At 35.5% G+C, this 20362-nt stretch overlaps 1 protein-coding gene across 6 annotated transcripts in view; it reads right to left on the bottom strand.

Annotated features, from left to right (window-relative positions):
- Positions 1-895: 895 nt before the first annotated feature.
- Positions 896-20362, bottom strand: part of QKI (QKI, KH domain containing RNA binding) — a 153216-nt gene continuing 133749 nt past the window's right edge. For 2 of the 6 annotated variants that reach the window (XM_003792381.3, XM_023514652.1), the window contains exons 5-8: positions 12864-12951; positions 11178-11477; positions 7941-8015; positions 896-4053 (exon numbers count right to left, since the gene is read on the bottom strand). In XM_003792381.3, coding sequence (XP_003792429.1) covers positions 4037-4053; positions 7941-8015; positions 11178-11477; positions 12864-12951 — 480 coding nt within the window. In that variant the 3' untranslated portion in view covers positions 896-4036. Of the gene's footprint in view, positions 4054-6586; positions 10048-11177; positions 11478-12863; positions 12952-20362 lie in introns of those variants that run through there. The other 4 variants (XR_002774024.1, XM_023514650.1, XM_012806736.2 and 1 more) reach the window with 4 other exon arrangements.

A 20362-nucleotide genomic window follows, 5' to 3' on the forward strand; every position in this document is an offset into this window, starting at 1 on the left:
AGGCAATTATTAATCTGTGAAACAGAAATGCACCAAGAGTTAAACTAAAGAATTCACTCTTAGAGATCAACATACCCAGGATGCCTCCAAGAGAAGCATAAGGATATTTAAGAAATCTTAAACTGATCTGCCGTCAAGAAATTAATCATTTGTAACTTCAAACTTCCAGTGTTCATCCCCCTTAAAACTTCTTGTTTAACATATTAGTCTTACTGTATTTTGGAAGTGGGTGAGAGTGAAAAAATACCTGAAGAGAACTCAGTAATGTGCTGAGGAGGATTCCACAGGGAGCAGGGCGGGGCTGCGTCACTGTTGCTACCATTTGCTCTGGACGCCACCAGGGGTACAGCCCATCAGCTTGGGGCTCTACACTGAGCGCCCCTAATAGGAGCAGCTGGCTAAACAAGTTCAGTGCTTACGAAGGAAAAAGTCAAAGTGAAACAAAAATCTAAATAAAGGCAAAATATCATCAGATTCTTTGCTTTACAATGTGACCACAACATTACCTATTTACAGAAATTAAAAGAAATGGTTCAACAAAGAATCAAACTGGTTTCTCTGGGTATGTATCATTACAATGAATCTCTTTACTCTTTCTTTATGCTGTGAGCAGACAGTGATTATTTTGGAGAAGGAAAAATAAAGTGTGGAATTAGTAACGCAGATGCTGACAGGCAAGTGGCAAGACGAGAGAGAACCCCTCAGATAAGTGCTGCTTTGTTCCTGTCTCTGCTGCTCTCACCCTCCCCAGTGAAAGACCAGAATAACCAAAGCCACTTGAACAGGAGTGTGCGGAACTGTCAGCTGACAGACAACATAAACACAAGTCACGCTAGGTTATTTATCTGTGGTCACGTTCTTCAGGGTTAGTCCAGTAACTCAAGACTTTACATTCTTTTGTCTTTATTTATTTTAATTAAACACGTAAAGGTTAATAAACAGACATAGTCCAGAGTTAGTAGGTTGGTATTATAACATTTATTAAAATAATGCTATGGGTTAATAGAAACAGCAAAGAACCAAAGAATTAAATGCAAGCTATGTAAAATCCCAACTAAAACCCAAAAGTGTCTAATGTATTCATTCATCAGCTAACTAAAGCCCAAAAAAGACAAGACACCCAATATAATAAAGTACTGCAAAACAATTGGCAATTTTCAGTTATCAAAATTGTGGATTTTGCATTTTGTATCCTTTTCTCAATCAAGAAAAAAATTCTTTTTGAATGTTATATAACATACATATAAAACAAGATAGAAAAATACATTATAAACTTGTAACAATGGCTGTAAATACATTATCTTACATGTTTCTCATAGGCAATAGGTTGGTTATGGTACATACACAGCATGAAACTACTAAGATAATAAAGAATAGACAAAAATACATGTCAGCTGTACGGTAACATACAAGCGACACTCCCACCTACCCACGCTAAAAAATTACATAATACTGTCAGAAAAAAAATCTTAAAAACTACGTATTTTAATAAGAAATAAATTCAATAAAGAATGATAATACTGAGAACCAAGGCATTCAGAGATTTCAAAAGTCATGCTTTTTTTTTTCAGTTGATCCAAAATTTTGTCAACTAAGTTTTCAAAAGTTTGTTCAGAGCCAACATTACTTGTAAATGTCATACATTTATTATTTTATACATTTACTTTCTTCCCCATAAAAGACCTTTGATAAACATCTAAAATGTCCAGGTATAACATAGTTGAGATGAAACTGGATCAAATACTGGTATTGTTTTTAACAACTATCACCTCAAGTGTTTGAGTGTCGCAAATTTATTCAACCAACCAAACAATATAAAAATCAAAATGGCACAGCATATATTGTAAATAAATCAAAACAACTGTATGTGTAACAGAAAGACAAAGCAGTGGCACGTTAAACCAAAGCTAGCTGAATATAAAACAATGAATGTCTATTGCATAGTAAATAAACTGAAAACGTTTCCAAGTGAGACAAGATGGTGGAGAGGTGACCAAGAAGGTGCTGGCTGAGCTCCCTGCTGGCCTCTGACTGTGATGCTGGGAAGGTGTGGAAGAGGGGACGAGTTGATAAGAGGGGGATCCACTGTCACTTGAGATTTGCCAAGTCTGGTACTGAGCAGTAAATCATTATTTACTCAAGTGTTTAGATGTAGGCTTTGTGCACAAATTGCTTCAACTACAAAACTGTTTGAACTTCAAGAGGAATTAGAAGCTTAAGCTGAAACGTAGTTGAGTTTTTACATGCACAATGATGCTAGTTTTTCACATTCTTTTACAGTGTAAAGGCAGGGTTTGTATTCAGGGGGAGGGAAGGTTACTGAAACCAGGAGAGATATACTACATCTCTGGTATGATACCAACAAGTCTGATTAAATTTGGGTCATTTAAAAAGTGTTTTCCAGAATGAAAATCACAAAGATTCACTTTTGTGAACAAGTTTGCTAGGTATCCTATTAACTCCAATTAAAAAAAATCTAATGCATCCCCCATCTCCAAATAAAATAAAGCTCTAACTTTATCTATAAACTGATATTCAGATCACACATAATTTTAATCTCAGAATTCTCTGGGGGCTAACACTGAAGACTGCAATAACCAAAAGTACTCAATTATGAATTTTAAAAGAATGATGTTTTAAAACTTACTATTCAAGACATTAGAAAAGTTATCAAATTTTTTCACAGTATCAGATTTGGCAAATTTGCATCAAGGTAACGTGGCAAAAAATTATATAATTCAAATCATCAACTCATCTGTCTCCCTCGTCTCTTCTTGCACATACTGGGCAACTGAGTGACATGCACTGACTTGTACTCTGAGGGAGGAGCTGATCTTACCAGACACTCGACTAAATGACCATGAAGGAAAATAAGGCACTTTCTTTTCTTTAGACTTATTCCAATACTTAAAAAATAAAAAAGAAAGACAAAAAGGCTCTTTTGGTCTTTTGTTTCTTGACAACCACCAGAAAAAATCATTTCATGAAATAAAGGGTTTCTTTGTTCTTTTTCTTTTTTTTTTAATAACACTTGAAAGTATAAAATGCTACATTTCCAAAAATATATATATTTTTTTCTGCACCAGCACCCTTGTATAGTAAAAGTATCTACTTTTGTTCATTTGTTTCAATGCACTACACTTTATCTACAATTTCATTACATGTATACAGCAAATAGGCAAGCATGGCTTTTACATCCTTAATGATTTTTCTATACAGGGAGGTTTAAAAAAAATACTTGAACAGTTTGCCCAGTAATGTGACACATAATGCATGTACCTTGTTCTCATATATATTTTTTTAAGAAGGCGGAAAATAAAGGTTCAGTAATTTTAACTCAGATAGTTATCTTTTTAAAAATAGTGTTGCAGTTTTTTGTTCTTTGCATTACTTTTCAAAAGTCCTTGTTAAGTTTTTCTCTCATGGCACACTTGCTTCTAATACTTCAAATTTTGGCAGGCAATATAAAAAAAGGCTGCAACTTCTGCCCTTTGAGGGCACTGTAGTGACTAAACAGCATATCAAATTTTGAATACTTTTTGAAATCACTTCACCTATGACATCCCTGACCGAAGGTTCATGCATGATGCATCATCACACAGTACATTCAGAGAGAGCTTTGACTTTGCTATGAGAAGAGGATTCCTACAAGTCTCTCACAGTAACTGCCTCTGTCATTGAGTAGTTAAGGGCCATCTGTCTCTCCTTCTTAAGAGAGGCCTTCTTACCGTTCGCTTAGGGTGGGACATTAAAAGATGATCAGTGCTGTGGGATGAATTGGGCCTTATTGCTTTACTACTATTCAGTGCAGGTTCTAGAACCACTTTCACCCAAACAGGGGGGAGGAAAAAAGCTGAGTTGGAGGACAACAATTTCTTTGTCTTTTGTTTGGTTAGATGGTAAGACGAACGGACAAGTGCCTCAGCTCGCTGCGCTGACGACAGGCAAGCAAAGGCGATTACCAGTTAACTGATCAGCAGGCAGGCATGGTCAGGTCATCATTGGGTGAAGAGTTCAGAGGTCAGAAGGTCATAGGTTAGTTGCCGGTGGCGGCTGGGTGGTTAGAAACAAAAAACAAAACAAAAAAAAAAGAAAAGAAAAGATAGAGAAGAGATTAGTTTCAGCTAGTGACGGCTTAATGACAACATGAAAAACTAATCACAACTAATAAAAAAAAAAGCATGTTTAATTCTGACAAACTGATCGACACCATCTACAGAATACAATAAAAATCATGACAATTTCATATCATGATTTGAACAAATGAAGAGGAGCCCACTCCCACAAAAAAAATTAAAAAAAAAAACTGGTTAACAGGAAAAAATAGAAATAAAATACAACTAACAACTAATAGTTAGTAGCAGTCAATGAAGGAAATTGAAAAACAACAATGAATAGGTTTGATATACAGGATTCTGGAACAGTCAGCACAGTATCAGTCTCTGACTGCTATTAAGCATTAGTATACTCTTGGATGCAAGCATTAGAGCAACTATTAATGATGGATGTGATTATTAATAACTGATGATTAACAGAAATGAATCTAAAGAAATTTAAATTTCTATAACCAATTTGGTTCAACATAAACTCTGGGCCAAACAGTTTCTTTTGTTCAATAAATGTTTATTGCTTTTTCAATTATTCTATGTACAAACAACATGGAATTTCTTGGCCTCATGATACAAAGCAATACTAAACTGCAGTCTATCAGTGTAGGCAACATCATGGGAACCAGAAAAAGGCCAGGGTTTGGACTAGCCACCACTTTCCAGTTGAAAATACTATTTTACACATATAGAACACTTATAAAATGCACTTGCATGTAAACACTGTAAAATCCTGCCATTTAAAATTCTATACTCAAAAAGCTCTAAGTACATCAAAAAATAGAAGAAATTTCTAATTGATACCAATAAGGCATTTTAAAACTACAAACAGCTTTCTTTATTCAATTTCAAAGCTAATACTCTGCAAATACAATAAAATCTGACATTTCATATACATTCCTGCTTTATATTTTTATATTTTAAAGAAGCCACCTGTAAATACTATTTTCTTTTGCAAAATAATAAAAAGAACAAAAAATTTTAAAAAATTACAGTAAAACATAAAGTAGTTCTCAAGTGGAAAAGTTATCATTCCCCATGTCCTTGAGTAGTTCCTTCCTTAATCAACCTGGCACATTCCTCCTTCACCAAACTTGGTCCACTTAACAGTAGTATGATTTTAAGACTTATTCAACAGCTTAATTATTTCTACTATATTCTGAGGTTTGGTACAATTTTCTGTACTGTTGCCATGTGACTAAGGCAGAGGAAATGTGAGTAAAAAGGATACTCAGTGCAAAGTTAGATTCTGTGCCACTTCATAAATCAAAACAGCAGGTGTCATGTTCACAGAGTTTAAGTGATCTATATAATGGACTGATTTACCTTCATATGACAAAAATGCTTTCTAAAGTCTATTATTTAGAACAGCTTATAAATACTACAAAAATATTTTATCTTCAATGTGACCAAATCTTCCCTGAATTTCTTAAAGAGTGGAATTTTATTTAAAACAACTGTTGCTCCAAAATCAAAGAAAATAAATATTTAACATGATGTAGTCATACTATCACAAGTATTCCAAAATACAATCTTAAAGCCCTTTTTGATATTACTTAAAATTTTCATTAAAATTGTTTAAGTTTCTTAATACAAATTATATAAGTGATGGTTCTGTAAAATCATTAACTCAGAAAAATTTCTGATTATGTTTTTTAGAGTGTGGAATATATAAGCAAACCAAACTACCATTTATATATATAAACCAGTGCACCTAGAATCCATCCTCTGCTAAGTCCTGGCCACCTACAGTACACACAGGTATGTTGATCGTGCAAAACCATTTATACTTCATTATAACTAAAGAGTCAGTGGTCTTTTATAGGCTTCAAATTCAGTTTTAAAATACGTATAAAGGTGGGTATGTTTTTAGTAAAGAACTAAGTATCAGTCAACCATGTAGTACTCTAATTGCTCATATAGAATTACATGGTTATATGTCCAAGGGCTGAGTTTCCTTGCATTAAATGAATGCTTATAATAATCTTCTTTCGAAAAGTATTTTTAAAAATAATTTTTAAAAACCTCAAAAGTAGAGAAAACAGTAGTATCATAAAATAATTTAAGTTTGAAGGACTTCAGACATCTCCCTTAGACCCGATGAGTACATACAGTGATAATAAGAATACAAGTATTCTGTTACTTAAAAAAAAAAAATTAGCATTTCGGTTTGCTGACATTGCATTCTGACTAGAAACAGTGACAGGACTAATCAAAACACATAACTACAAGAGCCATGCATGGAATGTGTTGTAATTTTCCAAATACAATAAAATATTCCTTTAATATTTTCAAATATCTCAAGGAAGTGCAGTATTACACAAGCCAATTATTGTGTTAAAACAAAACTGTGAGAAATCTCCTAAAATGGGACAGATAGGGAAAGATTAACAGGAAAAAAACTAGTGTAACTTCTTTAAATACTCTTTAGAATTATTTTAGATATTAGCAATATAAATAAAGCTTCAAATTATTCAAAAAGTTATCCAGTTTCTTTAAAACTAAAGTGACTTTTAAAAAAATGTCCCCATCCCTAGACAACATGGTCTGACTCCAGAGAAGTGGCCTACATGCTCATACAAACCACAAGAAGTATTATCTCCATGGACAGTCACTGAGCTGGGGGTCTACTGTGTTCATTGAAAAATCACCACAAGTAATGTGTACTAGTTTAGAAGTCTTCAAGACTCTTTAGGTATGATACTAAATAAATATCAATAATGTCTTTGGGAAGACATTTTATTTCTGATGTGGGGAACAGTTGTAGTCTATCCAAGGAAACTATAAGGGCTTTCATATGATTGGAGTATAAATTCATCACTTTTTCCCCACTAATATTAATGGCTTCATCAATTTAATTAGTAGGTAATATGCCATTATAGAAACTTACGAAAGATCCTTTTCTACCATGCTTGAGATTCCCACACCTTGTTATAAAAAACTGAGAAAAGAATTCAATGTCAATAAACCGAAAATATCACTCCTCAATAAGCATAAATAATTTATGAAAGGGTCCAAGGGCATATACAGGACACAAATTACAAATGTTGTAAAGGAGAAAAATGAAGACTTATTTTCCAGTCACAGGTTAGTCAAAAAGGATATTCAAACAGCTGGATCTCTTATCACCACAGAACTGAAGAGACAGTTTAACCTTCAGAGGATATATTTTAGCAGCAAATGACAAAAATCAAAGGATCCATTTTGGCAAGAGAATGTAAGAATAAAAGGGAATTGAGACTTTCTAATGTATAAAAAAAAATTCAACTACATGAAAGTTACCTTCACAGTCCTTCCTGTTTATTTCAACTAAGTGCTAAACATGTACACCCTTAAGTTTACACAGTGGCTCAAATATTTTGCTTAAAAAAAAAAAAAAAAAAAAAGGAAACTAAATCTTCAGTTTTCTCCAAAAGTATACAGGAGGCATATATTCCTTTACTTCTCTCTTTAAAGCACCATCTGTTCAATTCATTTTGCAATACCAACCCCAAATTTCAGAACAATTTAAAAGGTAAATTTTAGCAAAAGTTATTATTGAAAAGTAATTATGGCAACATCAAAATTTAATAGCTTTCCAAATCGACTAATTCATGTTTAGTAGGAATAAATCATAGTATTATAATAGAAGATTTAATAAGTTAAAATATAAAGGGAGAAAAAAACAAAACAAAAAACCCAACCCTTAAATCTGTCAATTATTACAAACGAATTTAGAAAAGGAAAAGAAATTCTGCAGGTAAGCAGTTACATTTTTCCATCAGGTGTGGTGTTGCAAATCTTACAAACACCCAACACATTTCTTATAAACAAGAACTGCAGAACTAAACTAACCTCGGTCTGCGGTCACAATCCTTTGGTAAGGATGGACACGCATATCGTGCCTTCGAACTTTAGTAGCCACCGCACCTAGTTAAATTGTAATTACCAAGACAAAGTTAGAAAACATTCACAAGGGGAAAAAAAAACATTAACAGCAGGTTTATCAAGATGGATTTCAACTGTTCATTTACTACAAAAGTTTAAGAAACATGTTAAGGCACAGTAGTTTTAAAATTAACCATCATGTCACGTATATATGTGTCTATTAATATTGCATTCATTTCAAACGGCTTGGCCTTAACCTATTTCAGCCATTCATTTACAAGCCCCAAGTTACAGTATTTCATGAACTCTATTAGATCCAAACATATTTAAGCTTTACTAGTCACATATTCACTGAAGTGCCTTTTCTTGCAGGACTACTTAAATAATGCCATGTTTAATACTGACAATTATTTGCTAACCTTAAGACCACTTTCAGAGTTTATCACTTAAAAAGGTTTAAAAGCAATTCTTAAAGCCTACAGATTGTGGTTTTAAACTTTGAGTCAATAAGTATGAACTGCAATGAATTAGGTGATTAGTAAAGCAAACAGTATAGTACACTTAGCAGTCAGTATACTACTATACACTCCTTTATAAATTACCATTACTTTGTAATATTACAGACTAAACCAAATTAATAACATAACTTTATAACTATGTGCAAAAAGTGCAAGTAAGTCACTGACTGCTAGGCTAAGCTTTTTTTCCCCCGGAGGCTGCTGAGACTAAGCATTTGTTAAATTCAGATCTGATGAGGGTTCAGTTAAGACCGTTCTTGAATTCTTAGCCTTTCGTTGGGAAAGCCATACCTAAAGATAAAAGGAAGGGAATTAAAAATTAGTCATCAATGAAGATTTGATGCTAATACCAATCTCCTCACTACTACCAACACACATGTCTGCATCTGTTTTGAAGGGCACTGCTTATATTAAAATAATTTCATGTGAGACTTGATATATAGCATGCATGTTATCTGTGTGCAAATTTATTACAACTTTGCAATTTAAAATAATTTTCTCAGTTTTCTAAGTGGTCAATATCATATTTTATTGCTTAGGTGCTAAAGCAAGAAATTAGATTATGAAATTTTTTCCATTTAGTACTCATTACTATTCACCTTATGAATGCCAATTAGGGATCAGTATATTTTGCTCTTTGTCAGTCTAATAATTGAGTTTTTATAATAAAAACTTCCCAACAAAACAAAAAACATGTTGCTTTACAATGAGAAACGGATTTTACTGCAGTGCCTCTTGCTGTTTCTAAGCAGTAAACTGGTCCATCACCCCTTATTCATTTTAGATAAGCTAATCATATCCAAGTATAATTCCATGTGGCAAAATCAGGGAGATCTTGCGCTGAAAGTGCTGAAACAGCAGCTGGTGGCTAAGAGTTCCAGCCCTGCAAGAAGTCAAGACTCAAAACTCCTCGGGAACAGATGCTGTGGGTGCAGCAGAGAGGAGTTCTGGGGGAAGGAGCATGCACAGGACCATAGGACAGAGTATTAATAGAAAGGAAAACTTAAACAAGGTTATAGGTTACATGTTATTTTAAAAATGCTTCAAGAAAATGTGCAACAGAAACAAGCCTCTCATAAACAGACCTGTGGTATAATTCTGACCTGTAATTACCTTATACACAATGATTTAGAGATAAACGGAAAACATGTACAATAAAATGTATTTGTTGATAAAACAAAAGGCACCTGAGTGCATGCACACACACAGATAACATACAGAGCATTGTCACTTTAACTGAACAATGAACTTGTGAGTTTAAATCTTAGTGTTCCAGTTCATTAAAGACTTTTAAATTTTTATAAACCAGTATTAATGCCGGGAAAAAACCCTTAAAAGATAAAAGTCTTAAAAGTCAACAGCATGCATGCAGCACCAAGGTCATATACAATTCAGGGGAAAAAAAGTATTCAAATTCTGTCTGGCAAAACAAAGGGGTTGCACAGAAAGTTTGTTCCACATTGACTGGTCGTGTTATAACAGCTGCTGTATTCTAGTCCTTCATCCAGCAAGTCAATGGGCTGAAATATCAGGCATGACTGGCATTTCAATCCACTCTATAAAAAAAAGGCATCAGTAATGTCTTTTGCAAGCATACCACTTTTTGTTCATGTAAAAACCAAGCGATTATAGTATGATTTTAATTTTTGCCTCAAGGGATTTTCAATTCAGTGACTTGGTATTTATTCATCTATTCCATACCGTACTACTGAAATTAAGAATATTTCTCATGTTTAATATTGACTAGGACTTCAAAAGACAAAAACTGAAACCTTAAGACTGCAACTACGGTCATGTGCCAAATAACATTCAGGCCAACAATGGGCTGGCTGCACATACAATGGTGGTCCCACAAGATTATTACGGCTATACCATACAGTGTCCTCAAACTACGGCCCGCGGGCCACATGCAGCCCACCTAGGACATTTATCTGGCCCGCCAGGTGTTTTTGCAGCCGCTGCCTGTCCTGCTTAGCAGCCGACTCGTCCTGGGGCCCACAGTCCGGCCCTCCAACGGTGTGAGGGACAGTGAACTGGCCCCCTGTTTAAACAGTTTGAGGACCCCTGCCATACAGCCTTGGTGTGCAGTAGATGACATTATCTATGTTTCTGTAGATGTTGTTTACAAAATGACATCACCTACTGATGCAATTCTTAGACTGCATCCCTGTTGTTAAGCAACGCATGACTGTATTTATCTGGTTCTTTTCATATTTTAAGTGATCACAAATATTAAAAACACATTTTACAAAGATTGCAAAATACATTCACATAGAAATTTAAAATTTAGCCAACAATTAAGTAAGTTTGTGAGACAAGAGAAATATAACTCTGGGAGGTGGAGCTGATGGAGTTGATAGGCTACGGGTGAAACCTAAAACCTCAAAGAGTGACCTCAAGTTTATGAAGTATTTTGTTTAAAATGTACATAACAAATTTACCCAACCAAAGTGGATTAGAGCTATCAAAGTGGATCTTAACAAATTTAAGGTATCATTATTTAAACATAATTTAGTATATGCATATTATGTAAAGGGGCCCTCACAAGAGGCTGAAATATAAAGTTTCTGTCTTTCCTAAACAAAACAGGTCTTCCCTCTCTAAAACTAATAAAATCATTTCCAAGACTGGGGCAGCAACATTTATAAAGAAGAATAACTTTAACCACATAGTGAGAAGAACTTACCTAATACACCACTAGGTTCAATAGGATACTCAAGGATTGACGTAGCTGGTGCCAATGTGTAGGGGTATTCATAAGGTGTGTAGATTAAACCAGCTTCGGGGCCTGGAGGAACTATTGCAGCAGTTGGGTGAGGAGTTCCGTTTGGCATGACAGCGGTCTGTATTTGTCTGATCAAAGGCATTATGGTAGGGCCAGCTGGCGTAGGAGTACGCAGAGCAGCTGGTGGGAGAACAGGCGCAGGCCCAGTAATGATCCTTGGAGCAGCCTGGGCTGTTGCTGCAAGAGAAAAGGCAAGGGCTGCTACAGTAAGCAAAGAAATTTAGAAAGAGGTACAGAGACAGCAGTATAAAATATGGGAAAATGAGAAGGGAGTAGGAAAAAGAATGGAAAAAGCAGGAAAGAAGAAAAATAAAAGGAAATCATTAGTACATGCGCTAATCACACGAAAATGCCAAAGCACACCAATCAAATGCAAACAGCTTTCCCTCTCCCAATGTGATTAAAACTGTGCAAAAATTAAAAAGCCACTGTAAAAAAAAACGAGACCATTAAATAGGTTATATTTAGCTCGTATATTTGATATATCTGTTTTTAAGATTTTGTAAGACTAAAGGTACATGCAAAAGCACAAGAAAACATTTGCATTAAAAGACGTTAAAAATAATTTTTAATTGGAGTCCACAGAAACACAGTTTTGGTATATTTCTCAAGAGTAGCTTTAGTTTCAAATTAAAGAAAGAATAATTTTCATTGTATTTAGTCGAGTAACTGTTAAGGGGTGTGTGTGTGTGTATGTGTGTGTAACATATATACAAATTAATACAAATTATCTGCATCTTTAGAAGTTAACCTCATAAAAAAATATAATTAGTCCTATTTCTAAATTCCTAACTAGTATTAATGATATATTCACATTCTCATGAGTAAATTAAAGTAAACCCTTTGCAAAGTAACTACTTCTAAATCCACTGGGTTGTCTACCTTGTGGAAAGTTGGCTAGGACTTTAAAATTCTATTTCTTTCAAAAAATTAGTTAATTGAAATATAATATATGGTCATAGAAATGACATGTATAAATCTTAGATGTCTCAAAATGTAGATTTCACATTATTTTATTTTAAATATAAAAAAGGAATATTTTTATGGCTTATACAAACATGTACATACACATACAAAGAAAAAAACAGAACTTAAAAACAGTTATCACCCACTGATCTCTGTGAACTCACATATGAAATCAACAGGGAAATACCATCCAAGGGAAAACATGCAAGCAAAGTAAAAGGACAGGATTCAACAAGGGTCATTTCATTGGGATATGCTTCAAATTTGCATTTTGAAATAAGCTTTCAAAATTTTGTTTCTTGCTTTTAGGTGGAAGCCTTAAATCTCTAGTTAACCAAATAGGAAATTTCTTAAAACTTAAATTGAGAAATTGAAATTGCATTAAAAGAATAAAAGTTTACAAATCCCCAAACTTAGACATACTGGCATAAAATAAAATCAAGACTGTCCTCAATTCATGAAAGCATTATAAACAGAACTGTCCCACATCTAGTTACACAATTACTTCAACTCTTTATATACTCTATTTAAAGGTTTCTCATGTTACACTGCTAAAAGGAGAAAGGTTCATGGTAGATAAAATAGCTGAGACAGCAGTAACCCTGAGCCTCAGTCTCTTACGTGATTTAATGTTGGCATCTCTGTAGGTGCCATTCAGAATTGCAAGCTCCATCAGCTGCATCTTCTTCAGGCTGTCTTCTCCTTCTGCCTACACGTGGGAAACACAGAAGCATTTGAGATCGTCCATATATATCATAGGTGTATCTACACACAAGCCTTAAAATAGGTATAACCACATGTTTCAATAGAGAGAAAAAAAATCAGGAACCAAAAGGTGGTGACATAAGGAGCCCATTCTCTTTGTGATGGCATGCTGATACACAGGATATTCTTTTTTTTTTTTGGCTGGGGCTGGGTTTGAACCGCCACCTCCAGCATATGGGGCCGGCGTCCTACTCCTTGAGCTACAGGCGCCGCCCTACACAGGATATTCTTAACAGCTACTGGCTACATTTCTATTTGATAATTTTTATATAAACTACATTGATTTATTGAAGTTCTCCTGAAAAGTGCTGCTTTTAAATGGAAATAGACAGAAATGTTAAGATTAAATATAGTGTATTTTCTTTAGTATCTATCATTTTGCTAAATATTTCAAAACTCAGATGTGTTCATTAAAAAAAAAAAAACAATGTGACTTTAAACATACTAGGATTTTATTGTGGTATTCACCTAAGGGAATTTTATTTTATTTTACTTTATTTTTGATACAGAGTCTCACTTTGTTGCCCCAGCTTCCCAAGTAGCTGGGACTACACCTTTGTGCCACAATGCCTGGCTAATTTTTGTATCTGGTCTCAAAGGTCTCTTTTGAGCTCAAGGAGTCATCTCACCTCAACCTCCCAGAGTGCTAGGGTGTCAGCCACCACACCGAACCAGGAATTTTATACTTAATTCTCCATAAAGGAAAAATTAGTGAAGTTATAAAAATCCTAAGAATTTCTAATGACTGTACGTTCTGCTCACTTGTGACACCGTTCCTTTCCTCCCACAACCTAATTAATTACCAAGTGTTATCAAATCTATGTCAATCTATCTTAAAGATCACCGTATGATTTACTGGCTAAACCAGGTAACATTTAAGAGCAAAAGGGGGGCAAGTGTGCTACAACAACAGGCACAAACCAAGACCAGCTCTGACTGTCAAAAGGGCAGGCCACCCAGTTTACTTTAGCTTTATCCCACTCTTTCCATTTACTATAGCCGCCCTTGCTCTACTCATTATTGATATACTACCAAAACTACAACAATAAGCTGCTGCTAAGGATGTCTGTCCTACAATCAATCCATACACAAAGGCCAGATTCATTGCCTCACACTCAATTCTCATCATAATGTTCCTCAACATTCTCATGTCTCAAACACTTTAGAGGGTTCTTATTACTATCTAAAAATTCCAAAGATTTAAGCCTTACCTACGATCTGGTCCCAAACTATCTTCTTAAAGAGTTAAACCAGTTAATCTTCTACTTTTTAACAAACCTATCTCACATTTGTTAAGCATCTGTAAGGTAGTTAAAAGCTTGTAAAGTCAAACTAGACCCTTCCCTACTACTCACCTGCATGCTTATTCCCGTTCCCTCCACTGGTAAATTCTCCTTCGTATGTCGGTCTACCCCTTCCTCCTTCTAAATCCCATCTGTCACCACAAACTTCAACCTAAACATTAACTTCTCAAGGGATCACACCAAGATTACAGCAGGACTTTAAGTAATGACGTACGCCAGGTCCTTGAGTAAGTCACCGCCTTCAATGCTATTAGACTTAGTATGCTTCAAGTTGTAGTTTCCAAGATCCTGCCCACAATGTTATGTGAAAACCTACTGTATTTTGTTTCTTCCGGAATCATAGTTTAATATCACACTCCAAAAGTCAAATCCGTAAATAGAGTTAATCTCTCCCCCCTTTTTTTTATGAGACAGAGTCTTACTGTGTTGTCCAGGCTAAAGTTCCAAGGTCTCAGCCTAGCTCAAAACAATCTCAAACTCCCAGGTTCAGGTGATCCTCCTATCTCAGCTTCCCAAGTAGCTAGGACTAGCGACTACAAAGTAGCCACCAAAACGCTTGGCTCATTTTTATTTTTTTATTTTGTTATTTTTAGTAGAGATGAGGTCTTGTTCTTGCTAAGGCTAGTTTCAAATTCCTGATCCTCTTCGTTGGCCTCCCAGAGTGCTAGGATTCAGGTGTTAGCCATTTTGCCTGGTCTAGAGTTTATTTTTGCTTTTTATTTATCACCACCTAACCTCCATATAGCCACCTCGTCAAGTTATCTGCTAAATCTTATTTTTTAAATAACTAATATGAGAAATCTTTTTCTTTTCTTTCTTCTTTTTGAGACAGCCTCACTTTGTTGCCCTTGGTAGAGTGCAGTGGCATTACAGCTCACAGCAACCTCAAATTCTTGGGCTTAAGCAATTCTTTTGCCTCGGTCTCCCAAGTAGCTGGGACTATAGGTGTCCACCACAACACCTGGCTATTTTTTTGAGATGAAGTCTCGCTTTGTCTCAGTCTGGTCTCAAACTCCTGAGCTCTGGCAATCCCACCTGCCTCAGCCTCCCAGAGTGCTAGGATTATAAACAGTGAACCACTGTGACTAGCTAATATGAGAAATCTTTAATTTTACTTCTAAATCACTAATGTCTAAGTCCTACAGAATAAATTTTAGCCACTGGAAGAAAGAAGGCAGCAGATTAAGGTCCATCTTTTAATAAAAGTTTGTGTAGAGATGAAACTAAGTATCCCCAACTTTTATGCAGTAGCTAATCCTCAGAACTTGCTAAGTAATCCAACAACACAATTTTCTGATACAATTTTGTTCCTTCCTGATTCAAAAAAGGGGCAGGACCAGGATAAGTGACAAGGTTCTCAGTTCTCTTCTCTATTGCAGCTGTGATGATACACAAAATTCTATCTTTGCATTACAGCAGTGAACGGCGAACTATGATTTATATTTAAACAGGACAGCTGAGTGAGCTTTTAATAAATCATTAAGCATTAAAATTAAAAAGATAACGTGAAAACATCATGAAACAACGTTTAGTGTACCACTGCTACTTTGCAGGAGAACACAGGGAGAAGACATTTGCATGCTTGTGGAACTACTGTAACTTAACTCCCATCAACTTGTTCAAGACACAACAAAAATAATGAATTATGTTTTCTTTAAAAGACTCTATATATTAATAGAATGCCAGAAGTATTATAAATTATATCCTATACAAATAAAAAGGAAGAAAGCAGTAGTTATACCCCAAGTCATCTTCTATAGTGAGAAGTGGCATAACCTTAAAAATTTCCAGCAAATAAGAGGGCAAATTTACCTTTATTAAGGAAGAAATGAAGAGTTTTGCACAAAAAATAAGTGCTTGGAAACACATGTGAATTGAACTGCTTCTCTTTAGTAACAAAACAACTAGTCATTAGCAGGTAATGTATCAAATACAGAAGGAAAGCCAAAGAGAAAAATGGTGGAAGAACTCCGTGTGCACACCATGTGCATGCAAACGTGTACCATACGCAGGCTGCTGGATACTAAACACGGAGCAGAGATCGCCTCAAGAGGAGAATAAAAATTAGAGAGCAGCCTTCACTAAGTGTTGCACAGTCTTCCATACGAAGCTGCTGGAATGATGGCATGCTCCACTGGATGACAGCCCATTGTGGCAGCTGGATGTATTAACACCTCCCACAGAGCACAGGGTTTAGTTGGGAGACCTGGAATTTTAACCCAGAGGGTTCACCTCAGAATGGCCTTCACTATTGTGTTCTGACTACTCCAATCACTGTACTCACAGAGAATGAAGCTGTATGTCTTAAGAGAAGACATTTTATTACACGGGGTGTTCACAGAGTCACCATACATACAGAAATGGGAAATTATAGCTGAAAGTACCTCTACTAACAAAATATTAATTACAAAATTTTAAAAAATATTTACATGTTTTGGCCACTTCTTTGTAAAATACAAGGTCATGAAATTATATTTTACAATGCTGAATTCAAGTGATTGTCTGAAATCTTATAACTTCTCACTTTGTATGTGTTTGTTTCATACTTTAAAATAATTTAAAAACAACTGATGTATTTTACATGTAGTGGAATCCCAAGATCAATCAGCTTTGATGAAATATACATCCAGGCACAGAACACTTCTACCAACCCAGAATATCTCCTTGTGTCTAAGCCTAACCCCAATTTGATTTCTGTAACATCACAATTCAATCTGCCTGTTCTAGAGTTCCACAATGCAATCATATAACTTTTTTTTGTGTTTAGTTTCCTTCCCTGCGTGTAACATTTATGAAACTCCTCCATATTGCTACATGTGTCAGTAGTTCATTTGTAGTAATAGCTCAGTAGAATATGGCTTGTTTATTCATCCTTCTGCTATTGATAGTATCCCATTTTGGAACACATAAACAAAACCACTAAGAAAATTCTCTTCAAAGAGAATTTTTTGTGTATATAAAGTTTTTGTTTATCTTAAATAACTTGTGAGTAGAGTTGCTGGGTCATAGGGTAGATGATTATTTCCCTGGTTTTTGCATGAAAACTTATGTAAAGATTAAAACATTATGAATAATACCATTTCTTTTAACATAAACATCTGGACAACCTGCTCAGTGGTAAAAACCTGCAGCTCCAGAAGCATTTTGCGCTGTTCCTCATTCAACATGGATGGTTTTCTTCTGCCAGAATACAGAATTTTCTAAGCATTCTCAAACATAATAATCTTACTTTCATAAATTCATGATGCTTATTTTGGGTGACACTGATTATACATAGCCATGTGCTATCTTGTCTTTTTTGTTTAATGTTGTTTATAAAAAATTTCTCATATGTATCCAATTGGTCAACTCACTTTCTTTGCAACTCCCAACACTTTACAAAAATGAACTTGCTCAATACATTTAAAAAATGGTTCTTACTTTTCTGTAAATTTTAAATACTGAGTAAAAAAGGTTTTCCAAACACATATACATACAAATACATGACTAATTTACTTGGGAAACAAAAGTTGAATGATAAATCATTAGAGAGAAAAACTGACTAAATTTTATAAAAATTTTAATACCAATCAGTGCTGTCATCTTCCCTGCCAGTTTTGGCAGACATAAATCTGATAAAGAACTTAACTGATTTAAATTTAAATAAAGGGATTTTTACGGGGGAAGTGAAAGAACAGGATTTGTTCTAAAGGTTCATTTTGCTATTACGTGGATGGGCTGTTGGGGGTACCAGCATGATTAGTGAGATGGGTCATGAGCTTGAATACAGTTTAGGCAACAGAAGATGATGAGCTGTATTGGAGTGGGGTAATAAGAGGGCTGAAAAGGTTAGGTTAATCTGCCAGGAGATGATGATCAGATGGATGTAGGACGTAAAAGAAAGTAAGTTAAAGCATGGTACTTAGGCTTCTGGGTTACGCAGCGGCAGCTCCACTTAATGAGGTGATGAAAGTTGAGAGATGAGGAACCAGAAGTTCTATTTTCAAAAGGTACGCCTGAAACACCTATCTTGAACATCTAAGTGGAGAAGTCAAGTAGATAGCTGAATGTGAATCTGGGGTCTACTTCAACTTATTCTATACAGCTAGCAGAAAAATTACGCTCTCCCAACATTTTCAGAATTTTTCTCTAAGATGATGTGGCACTTAGGAAGTTCCAAACTGACCTGCCACATCCTCTAAAATAGTCTATGACTCTACAACTACTTCTTTGCCAGATGGTTCTCTGTGAAGCTCTCTGAGCAGAAACACAGAGGGGTTATTAAGGCAGACCCGAAAGCTGGCTAAAGGTTGGGATGTGTCCTCCTCTTGACAAGCACTTGCCAGAGGCAGTTGCTTCCAGGCTCCACCTTTCTTTCCCAGCATCTCTAGAGCCAGCTTCTTGCGTAGCCCCCGCGCACCCGCAATGAGCTACCAACACCAGCCAGCTGGCATCTACTCCTATGAGCCCTGAGGTTCCTGTACGAGTGGAGCAGCAACACATCAAGGATCTCAAGGCCACTACCACAGACTTTCTTCTCTTCCAGATCCCAGCCCAAGGATCAGAGCCACTTCTCACAGTTTTAAAATCTGATTACAGCCTGTCCCCTCTCTCCTTTCTCAGTTCTCAACACCTATTTTACCAATTCTTTCATTAAGTCTCTCAGTTGAGAGACAGTGCTTTCTGCTTTCCTGACAGAGAAGGCAAATGGCTCCCCACACCTGCTCCATGGAAGTAGAATTTCCTAGACTGACATTTATGCCCATGCCAACTGCCTCTCCTCTATGCCAGCAACCTTCCTTTGTGACACAAGCCCATGTGAACTCTACTTACCAGTCATGTTCAACTATTACTTTTAGATTACTTAAAGTTTCCTCAACTCCATGGTGCTTCCTTTCCTCAGTCTTCTGCTTTCAGTTACTTAACAGGCAGCTAGTAAGCATTTAACATCACAGACATTGTGTTAAGTCCAACACAAATAAGAGAGATGTTTACAAACCCAAAACCACTGGAGAACTTCCCAGGATAATGACTCACTGGAGCAATGGCGCTTGCTCTCCTTTCCCCAAAGTGCTTTTAGTTCATATGACATGTCAAAAAAAAAAAAAAAAAAAAGGCACTGCTGTTTCACTGACAAATTCATGGGTCCAAATGTTAAGATACACAATAAGATGAAAAAGCTTCCTGTATCTTCCTGCATGCATTTCCCATTATGCTATCTGACATACTTCTACTTAATCATAACGCCTGGCTTAGTAGCAACAACTCCGCATAGATAAAGCAAACTGAGGTAGAGAGAGAGTCTGAGGTACTTTATACAACCAGGAAAGCTTAAAACATTTAAACACACACAAAGACTTTTATCTTAGGATAATATGTTCTGTCTTTCTTTAATAAGATCCACTTAACAACAGTAATAATCTCAGAAAAGAAAAGCCATGTCTGAATAAGCATTTATTTCTTCCACTGCTAAATACAACATGATACAATTTATAATTTTATTCCTTATGGCAAGCTTAATAGGAATGCTAAGCCTTTGAAAGATTTCTATGACCCATAATTCAGGCAAAGTATTAGCCTTAATAGGACCACATCCATTATTTTGTAAAGACCTCTAATGTTGATTTGTGTTTTAGGTAAGTATTATTAGAGCATGTGGTTGGGTTAGAAGGTAAGATATATAAATACAAATTCAAAGTCTAAGAGAGTCTTGTTCTACAATAGCAGATAAAGAACAAGAACCTGAAAACAATGAACTAAAAATCTGTTAGTTATGAGAGGTGGGGGACAGAGGCAAAAAATAAGAAAAGTCCACACGTATGTTGAGGAGAGGACTCCGAGGTGGGTAAATTCTGTTAAAAGTCATAATGAACTCCTGACAAAACATCCTGGAAGTAGAAGTGTATTAGATTAGTATGTACACAGAATGAGCACTAAGATAGAAAGGTAAGGCAAGTTCAATAAAGTATAATGGGGGGTGGAGTGGGGACACAATTCGAAGGAGGACTTTACCTAACAAATGCAATCAGTGTGACCTAATTCTTTGCATCCTCAATGAATGCCAAACAATTA

This window comes from Otolemur garnettii, unplaced genomic scaffold, assembly GCF_000181295.1.
Source record: "Otolemur garnettii isolate 467f Iridium unplaced genomic scaffold, OtoGar3 scaffold00056, whole genome shotgun sequence".
Lineage (NCBI taxonomy): Eukaryota > Metazoa > Chordata > Mammalia > Primates > Galagidae > Otolemur > Otolemur garnettii.